At 46.0% G+C, this 9,888-nt stretch overlaps 1 protein-coding gene across 4 annotated transcripts in view; it reads left to right on the top strand.

Moving 5' to 3' along the window:
• LOC146042317 (MOB kinase activator 2-like) overlaps positions 1-7,891 on the top strand; it is a 31,243-nt gene extending 23,352 nt beyond the window's left edge. For all 4 annotated transcript variants that reach the window (XM_083162278.1, XM_083162280.1, XM_083162279.1 and 1 more), the window contains exons 5-6: positions 5,270-5,394; positions 6,576-7,891. In XM_083162278.1, the coding sequence (XP_083018404.1) occupies positions 5,270-5,394; positions 6,576-6,853 (403 nt within the window). In that variant the 3' untranslated portion in view covers positions 6,854-7,891. The remainder of the gene's footprint in view (positions 1-5,269; positions 5,395-6,575) is intronic.
• Positions 7,892-9,888: the final 1,997 nt, after the last annotated feature.

Below are 9,888 nucleotides of genomic sequence, written 5' to 3' on the forward strand. Positions count from 1 at the left end.
TGACCCCACCCCCCCTTCCTCTGCCATCTGTGCATGCGGATCAATCTACCTATAATAATAATTACTGACTGCATGCACAGTGCCCTCGTGGATCAATATCGCTAACTGTTACCGTTCAGCGAGAATGCACCACCAATATGGCACCGCCAATATGGAACAGCGGCACCACCAATATAGTTGTACGGACATTAGTCCCTGAAATAGACGTCCCACTTACCCATTTATTTATATGTTATAGGAAGCCAAGAAATCACATGTTCAGTGAATCCTCCTTTGTGATTTGGGTGGAATCATTAGTTAGGTAACTGGATGGAAAATATGCAGTCGATAGGACAAGAGGGTCAAATGGTCAACCGTTAATTGATTGATATTGACATAGTTTGACGGGATCAAAACGTTGACATGCAGATGGTGAGGGTTATAGCTAGGCATTGCCAGAGGGTTATGCTGTGGAAGGGGACGGTTATTGTTAGGCACTTGCCAGATGGTTAGACATCAGGAAGGCTGGTTAGGCTGCGGAAGAGGACGGGTAGGCATCAGAGGGAGGGGTTAAGGTGTGGAAGAGGACGGGTAGGCATCAGAGGGAGGGGATAAGGGGTGGAAGAGGACGGGTTAGGCATCAGAGGGAGGGGTTAAGGTGTGGAAGAGGACGGGTTAGGCATCAAAAAGGCTGGTTAGGCTGTGGGAGAGGACGGTTAGGCATCAGGGAGAGGGGTTAGGCTGTGGGAGAGGGGTTAGGCTGTGGGAGAGGACGGTTAGACATCAGGGAGAGGGGTTAGGCTGTGGGAGAGGGGTTAGGCTGTGGGAGAGGGGTTAGGCTGTGGGAGAGGGGTTAGGCTGCGGGAGAGGACGGTTAGGCATCAGGGAGAGGGGTTAGGCTGCGGGAGAGGACGGTTAGGCATCAGGGAGAGGGGTTAGGCATCAGGGAGAGGGGTTAGGCTGCGGGAGAGGATGGTTAGGCATCAGGGAGAGGGGTTAGGCTGCGGGAGAGGACGGTTAGGCATCAGGGAGAGGGGTTAGGCTGCGGGAGAGGACGGTTAGGCATCAGGGAAAGAGGTTAGGCTGCGGGAGAGGACGGTTAGGCATCAGGGAGAGGGGTTAGGCTGTGGGAGAGGGCTTAGGCTGCGGGAGAGGACAGTTGGGCAACGCTGAAGAATTCTGCAAAGATTGGGTCTTGCGGTAAGAGCTGTCCTTTTGCAATGATAGGACTTCCGGGTTCTTCACGTGGGCTTTTGGGGGCTATGTCCAAATCTCCCAAAACAGCATTTTTGGAGGTTTGGCCACATTTTGTACGTTGCTGCATCTCACTCGCTGTATATAAAAGCCATGTGCAGCAATTGATCACCAGGAAGAGAAAAATAAAATATTTTACAGCGGAGACCGTTTCCGATATTAAGAAATGTCAAATAGCTGCCAGACCTCACGTTGGAATCAGATAAATGATGAATTCTACTCCGATATATATACTGTGCAGTTTCATTCCTGCTTCTGAAACATTAGGGCTGGCTTCCCGTCACTGCTAGTAGCAGGAAGTGTTGTGTAGGGGACAGGCCCACTGCTGGAATTCAGTCTACGGCAAGAGAACAAAACAGAGTGCGCGATATGTAAATGAAAGGTAGAGGTGGAATGTCAGTGATGATAGGAGAACAAGGAGTAGGTTTACGAGAGCAAGCTTTAGGTGCGGTAGGTGCGTCCGCATGCGTCAGGCTTTGAGCAATCGGCCTTTTGATGTCTTTTGTTTTGAAGCCTTTTAGTTTTCCTTTTTTACCGTGGTCGATAATCTTACAACCGAGTGGGTGACATTTAACGATTGATGCACATAGGTGTAAAATCTGTCGCCCAACTCTTCACTAGAACAAAGTGACCCAGTTGTGGAGAACGCTTGCCGTGTCTCCCGGCAACAACACAACCCTTGATGGCTTGTCTTAGGATAGGAAATACACTGCTCAAAACAATAAAGGGAACACGAACACATCCTAGATCTGAATGAATGAAATATTCTTATTAAATACTTTGTTCTTTACATAGCTGAATGTGCTGACAACAAAATCACACACAAATTCTCAATGAGAATCAAATTTATTAACCCGTGGAGGTCTGGATTTGGAGTCACACTATAAATTAAAGTGGAAAAACGCACTACAGGCTGATCCAACTTTGATGTAATGTCCTTAACACAAGTTAAAATGAGGCTCAGTAGTGTGTGTGGCCTCCAGGTGCCTGTATGACCTCCCTACACGCCTGGGCTTGCTCCTGATGAGGTGGCGGATGGTCTCTTGAGGGATCTCCACCCAGACCTGGACTAAAGCATCTGCCAACTCCTGGACAGTCTGTGGTGCAATGTGGCGGATGGAGCGAGACATGATGTCCCAGATGTGCTCAATTGGATTCAGGTCTGGGGAATGGGTGGGCCAGTCCATAGCATCAATGCCTTCATTTTGCAGGAACTGCTGACATACTCCAGTCACATGAGGTCCAGCATTGTCTTGCATTAGGAGGATCCCCGGGCCGACCGCACCAGCATATGGTCTCACAAGGGTAGCGGTCCTGCTGCAGGGTTGTTGCCCTCCTACGGCCTCCTCCACGTCTCCTGATGTCCTGGCCTGTCTCCTGGTAGTGCCTCTGTGCTCTGGACACTACGCTGACAGACACAGCAAACCTTCTTCCCACAACTCGCATTAATGTGCCATCCTGGATGAGCTGCACTACCTGAGCCACTTATGTGGGTTGTAGACTCCGTCTCATGCTACCACTAGAGTGAGAGCACCGCCAGCTTTCAAAAGTGACCAAAACATCAGCCAGAAAGCATAGGAGCTGAGAAGTGGTCTGTGGTCACCACCTGCAGATCAATTCCTTTATTGGGGGTGTCTTGCTAATTGCCTATCATTTCCACCTGTTGTCTATTCCATTTGCACAACAGCATGTGAAATTGATTGTCAATCAGTGTTTCTTCCTAAGTGGACAGTTTGATTTCACAGAAGTGTGACTGACTGGAGTTTTCATTGTGTTGTTTAAGTGTTCCCTTTATTTGAGCAGTGTATATTTACGAAGACCACGTTTAACTGCTACATTGCTTTGTGGTTTTACTGAGAAAGTTATTTAGTCTGAAGTCACTTTTAGATGTCCCGGTATAGATAGATCTGGACCATGGGAACGCAGGTGACCCGTCACAGGACATCAGCGCCTGACTTTTATTTCCAAAGGCAGGAGAAATGATTTGACGAGGGTCCGCATTTCAGCGCTTGATAAGCAGCAAATTTCTCTCCTTACCGAACCAAGAAGAATTAGGCCCTTGATCCCCAGAAGGTTTGGATTTGGGAAGCCCGGTGCTGCAGGCAAACCATGCCTTGTTGATCCTAAGTTGCCATGTAACGGTAATACACAGAAACAGCTGACCCCACCCCAAGGGACGTATAATTAGTTCCCTATACACCTGCTGCCAGCTCCGTTAGGAATTGTAGTGCTCTCATATTCGCACCCTCTGCTGGCTTCAGCCTGACGTCTACGGCTGATATTAAAGCCATCAGTTAAATGGGGCGAAGTATTGCTTAATGTCTTAGTGCAAGGTGGGTGGTCTACCATGCACAAAGCAGATGGTGTTATTGTCTGAACATGATTAACACGACAACAACCGGGGAAAACAAAGAAGAGCGCTTAATCCAGACAATGCCTGGTCTTAGCACTTTTTCTAATCACGGCACCCTAGAGTACCCAAAAAAAATAAATTAACGGCACCCCTAGGCCAAAGTTTGTTACGGATAAATTCAGAAGAAAATAATAAATAAGTTTGTCATCCTATTGGGGCGTACACATGGTTCGATCTCTCTCTATTTTTCTATTCGATTTTGCTTGTATAAAGCTAAATCAATCGCTTTTGAGTCGATCCCAATGTATACGGTATAGTCTAAATCGAATGTGTACACGGCATGGTGCGATTCAATCAGGGTCGAATAAGAAAGAAGTTTGCACCGTATGTAAACCCCTTTAGGTTCAGTTATGTGGAGAAGGACAGATTCATTTCTGCACATATTTTATAACAATTTAAAAGCCTGTCAAAAATGACGGCTTCTGCAAAGTACTTTCACTTTGAGCTGTGACCGTTTTTACTTTCACTTTGAGCTGTGACCGTTTTTACTTTCACTTTGAGCTGTGACCGTTTCTAGCCCACAATCTCTCCACCCCACCCCCGGTCCCTATCTGCTCCTACCTCCAACCTCTGTTTTCACAGCTCCCTCTCTCAGCAAGTTTAAAACTGATCAGTATCTGTGCAAAAATTGCATTTACTTTCTGTTGTGACATATTTTAGCACACAGAGGAGTAATGTAGCCTCTAGTGGTCACGGGTGGTACTTCACATCACAGAGATGAGGAGTAGTTAGCTATAAATAGTAATTATTGTAAACCAACAGCACTTGTTTGCTTGTTAAATTGACCACCAAACCTGTAGGTGCCCTGAGGCAACCCAGGGTGCCAAGGCCCACAATTTGGAAATCAATGGCATAGAGGCATACATCACTTGCTGCCTTTTATATCTCCGTTCTGACACTAGGTCCTGGTAAGTCCATTCGGCTGCTTTTGGTAACTGTTGGTCCAGCTTATTAAATACAACAGTGTAGGCAGGTGAGCTACCTTTTCATCGGTCTATTTGCAGATTCTGCCCATACAAGTATCTTACACCTGCTTTCACTAACCTCCTGTTTTGTTTGTTTGTGTGTGTGTATGTATGTGTACCCTAATGCACCCTGTACATGAATATTCTGTGATAACGCTTCGACTGGTTTCTAAGTTCAAGTCATAGTCCTTTACAGTTGGCGTAGCACGGATGGTGTAATGGTTAGCATTACTGCCTCACAGCACTGAGGTCATGGGTTCAATACCCACCATGGCCCTAACTGTGCAGAGTTTGTATATTCTCCCCGCGCTTGCTTGGGTTTCCTCCGGGTACTCCGGTTTCCTCCCACAATCCAAAAATATACTGGTAGGCTGATTGGCTCCAAACAAAATTAACCCTAGTATGTCTGTGTGTGCGTGCACATGTGGTAGGGAATATAGATTGTAAGCTCCTCTGGGGCAGGGACTGATGTGAATGTTCAAATATTCTCTGTACAGCGCTGCGGAATATGTGTGCGCTATATAAGAAACTGTTAATAAATAAACTTACACTCGGGATCCCTGGACTGTTCTGCCTAGCTTCGGTCTGTGGCTAGATTTGTATTAAACCATTGTCTTAGTTCTGTAGACTCATCTCTCTCATATATTTGTGTCTGCAGACAGATCCAGTGGACAGACGAGAAGGGCCGAAAGCGAAAGTGCTCAGCGCCGCAGTATGCCGACTACGCTGCCAGTATCATCCAGAAACTGCTGACAGACGAGGACCTGGTTCCCACTAAACACAGTGAGCGATTTCTCCTTTCCTTAAGGGCTTTTCTCGCCTCCGCTTAATACTCTGCTCCATGTCAAGTCACATATCAAGCCGTGTTATTGAAGCTACGTTTAGAGGGATAATATGCGCAGCCTCAGGCAACATGTCCATCTGCCTATAAATGGTTTTCTTCTTGATGAGGAGTTGAGTGCATTGCATCTGATTTAATTTGCTAGTGCAAAACCTGATTAGAAGCTTTCCTTTGGAAATGATAACGTATGGGCAAATAATAAATCACTAATGTAGTCTAATGGTGGCCATACATCTACAGATCGATTGTCAGATTGGGCTGGTTGGAACAAAAACCTGGTAATATCTGAGTGACCGTTTTTGGCAGTTTTCCAGCATTTCAAAGCAAATGGTCAACTGTCATCTGCTCTCATCCATTACCAGGATTTTGTTCCAACCAGCCAGATCTGACAATCTGCAGGGCATGCTGGGATGTCAAGGTTAACCATCACTGCATTAAGTCATCGAGGGAGATAAACGTGGAACTTTGGGGCCGATGTTCTACTATGGGGGGTATTCAGTCCGGACACTATTTTCACCGGGTGGAAACAGCGTCCTTTACCGACATTATTAGGTTGAATGTAATTTGGCCGATGCAATGTGGACTCGGTTCTTCCGGGTGGCGGAAAATATTACGACCGTTGGAATGTCCCGGCATCGGCGAACCTGTTGCAGGCTAGTCCTGGCCGGAATGGAATACTGTTGGCCGCTATTTCCGCCCGGCAGACATGGCGGCCCAGATTGAATACCCCCCCTAAGCCTTCAATGGGTTTAAAGTATCAGCTCCTAACTGCCCTATGACAGGCTGTATTTGAAAAGGACAGTTAGTAGTCGGTTGGCTGGTACTCTCTCGCCATCCATTCGATCTCTCTCAAAGGCTAAAGCTGCCATACATCTTTGGATTTCTATCCCGATCTGGCTGGTTGGAACAAAACCATTTGCTTCAAAATGCTGGAAACCGACAAATTGCCATTCAGATATTACCAGGTTTTTGTTCCAACCCAGCAGATCTGGCAATCCATCTGTAGATGTACGGCCAGCGTTAGTAAGTGCACCCCTATGTGCTTTGCTGCAAGCCAGATATCTTTTCTCGCTAAAAATGTATTGCCTACATTTACACTTTCATCTCTGCTTATTTTCGTCAGGCAAGGAGTTTCCAAAAGCCTTTAAACCAGCGATCCAGAAGACGTTCCGTCTGCTCTTCCACCTCCTCGGACACGTCTACACCTGTCACTTTAAGACAGTGGTCAACCTGGAACTGCACCCCCACCTTAACACGCTGTACCTGCATCTTCTCCTGTTCTGCGCAGAGTTTCACCTCCTCGACTCCAAAGAAATGGCCTTAAGTGAAGACTTAACCACGGCCTTGATACATTCTGGTCCCTCTCCCAAAACCTCAGGAAGTCACAGCAGGAACACTTGAAACCACACACACCGAACAGGGCTATTTTTGTATTTACTGCCTACGTATACTGCCACGGGACTTGTGTTACTTTTACGTATATAGCAAAAGCATATAATACCTATTTCTGTGTTCTCTCCTTCTTGGCGTGGCACCTCAAGCACAGCTTTTACTTACCAAAATAAGTCACAAAGTCCAGCAGCGGATGTTGCATTCTGGGAAATGCGCAGAGACTCAGCAGGCTGCGTCGGATAGAGCTGGTCGAAGCTGAATACAGGGACCCATATACAGCATTACACAGAAAGCCAGAGAATGCACATTGGTTGCTTTCATCAACATCTGAGCCAAGCCGAGGATGCCCAGAGACTTTTTGTTACAAGTTGGGCTATGGTGTCTTTGGCTTGTAACTGGGACTGGACTACAACCACAGGCTAAGACTTTTATATAATGATAAGGTCAGGTGCTCCAGGACGGGCACAATTTTTTTTGAAATTTTTTTTCTTTTTGAATTTTTTTTTCATTCTTAATTTTTTTGTATTAAATTATGGGCGCAAATTACATATTTTAAGGACTTGGTTATAGTCGACGGTTATGTGTATATTTTACTTCAGGGGATATGTTACCTTTTTCTTAAGAAACAAACGCACTTATCTTGTAACTTATTCGTTTTAAGAAAAATAGTAAAATCTCCCAAAAATTTTTTAAATTACTTTTACTTTATATATAAAACTGAGATCCTGCTAACTGGGTTTGTCCCGCCTCTGTTGAACTATAACGAGCACCGTGATGTATTTTGTTACGACAACCACAAGTGAGGCCAGCTCAAGGTTCTCGCATCCTATTGGGCCGGACAGCATGGGAAATAAGACTTTGTTGATGGGGGGGGGTTTCCCTATGCAGACTGTATGTCAGCAAGCCGTTTTCTGTCACAGTAGCAGACATTGATAGACCGCTCACACTATACTGCTAATTTCCTTTTGTAAAAAAAGAAAAAGAAAGAAAAAAGCTGCTAATAATAAAATCAAGAAATATATTTTATAAAAATTCTAATATGTTGAACGGGCTTGTTGTGGTTTGTATTGTATTTACAGCTGCAGTGCAGTAGATTTGGGTGTGGTATAGGGTTCCGACAGTCGGGATCCTGACAGTCATTATCCCGATGTAGGGATCCCGACTGGCCGGACCCAGACAGCATGGTGAGCGCAACTAAGCCCCTTGCGGAATCGCTGCGGGCACGGTGGCTCGCTACGCTTGCAACCTATTCTATTCTCCCTCTATGGGGGTCATGGATGCCCACGAGGGAGAATAGCCGGTGGTCGTCGGGCACCCATGTGTCGGGGTTTTGACTGTCGGGATCCCAACGTCGGGTAAATGACTGTCGGGACCCCGTCCGGCACCCGTAGATTTAAGACTATCCTTTTATAAGCCCTGTCAGACGTAGGGTTTATAAAATTTGGAATGAAGTTTCTCGACAATCCTCGCCGACACGCCCCCTTTTCGCCACTCGACAGACGGAACATTGAATTCCAACTGTCAAGCCTGGCGAAACCGGGTGAGGATTCCGACTGTCAGAACATCGCCCTTTTCTAACGTCAATCCCACAATCCAAATTCAGTCTTTCAACTGTTGTAGCGCCCGTGGATTGTCAAAAACAGACACGGATTTCACAATACAATACAGCGACTTATGTATTGCAGTGAGCAGGAGCATTCTAGGCCCAACCCAGGTAATTACCCGGGTTGTATTCCCATGTCAGTTGACCCGGGATTTTGCATTTCCACTATCAAACAACCAGTGTCGAGGCGCATTCTCGCACATCGGCCCGTGTTATTTTTGCTAGTGGAAAGGGAGTACAAGATGGATAATTTACACATCAGCACAGGTGCTCATTACACCCCAGAAACGCAGTTAGCTCAGTACTTGGCAATGCTATTATGCGGAAACGTGACCTTCAGAAGGGGCTGATCTGCATAATGCCCCAGGGAGCGTGTTTTGAGAATATCTCTACACTGCACTATACAGTATCTGTCTTTTAATCCTGACCCTAGTGAGACAACAAATGCAATGTAAGCCAAAGTATTACGTGTCGTATTACCTCTCCTGAAACTACTCTCTGCCAGGGGGGTATAAGGAAGCTCTTCTACAACAGTATAGCCAATAACAATGTGTGTCCTTCACAAATTCTGCCCACATCCCACGCACAAAAATGTTGATTGTTAATGTTTACAACCAGGGAGTGTTTTGGCTGAAATAATGTTGTTGCCTTTGTGTTGTGCTCTAACCTAAAGGTGAAAAGCTGGGACCTGCATTAACACCGCTTTGTCATGTCAGGGAACCTAAATTAACCTTAAAAAAACAAACAAAAAAAAAACAGAGTACCTTGTAAGATAACGCACAGAACAGAAAACATGACCTGATAACCAGCTGGTATCAGAAGTGCGTACACAACGCACAGAGGAGGCATACATGGATGTTTCCTGCTAGCGTATGTGAATCGTGGCTGAGCAGCTGCAGATGATGCAGGCTGCGGAGTAGTCTGTGCCTGACATCACACTTATGGGGTTCTTCAGAGGCGATAGCTGTTTTTGCAAATTTTGAGGCCGATTGCCGAACGACATTGCACGCATTCATACGGATTGGAGCGTGGGTCTGTGAGGCTAAACAGTGACAAAAATCAGTGATTATGTTTTTCACAATCCCTTCGCCACTTGACTGATAGGAAAAGGTGGACATGTAAATATGTCGACATGGAAACCGACTGGTTCTTAATTTACCATCACCGTGGGCATAGAGCAGAGTCCTAAGGGGCACTTTCCCAGGGAAAGAGGTTTTATAGGGAAATTTGTTTAGGTAGCAGGATGGATGGGCACAGCATAGGTGACCCTTTGTGTTAGGTTACTGGACAATGTTGCTCTAATTCCGCATGTCATAATGTGAATTTTGGCCTGTGCCGTGTGTCATAAAGTCAATTTTGGCTCGCACCTTGTGGCATAATGTGTAAGGGACGTTTTGCACTGGGATGGCAATATTTGACCCAGGAAGAGACGCCAGTAGAT

The sequence above is a fragment of the Crinia signifera genome, chromosome 19 (assembly GCF_055691185.1).
Source record: "Crinia signifera chromosome 19, ASM5569118v1, whole genome shotgun sequence".
NCBI lineage: Eukaryota > Metazoa > Chordata > Amphibia > Anura > Myobatrachidae > Crinia > Crinia signifera.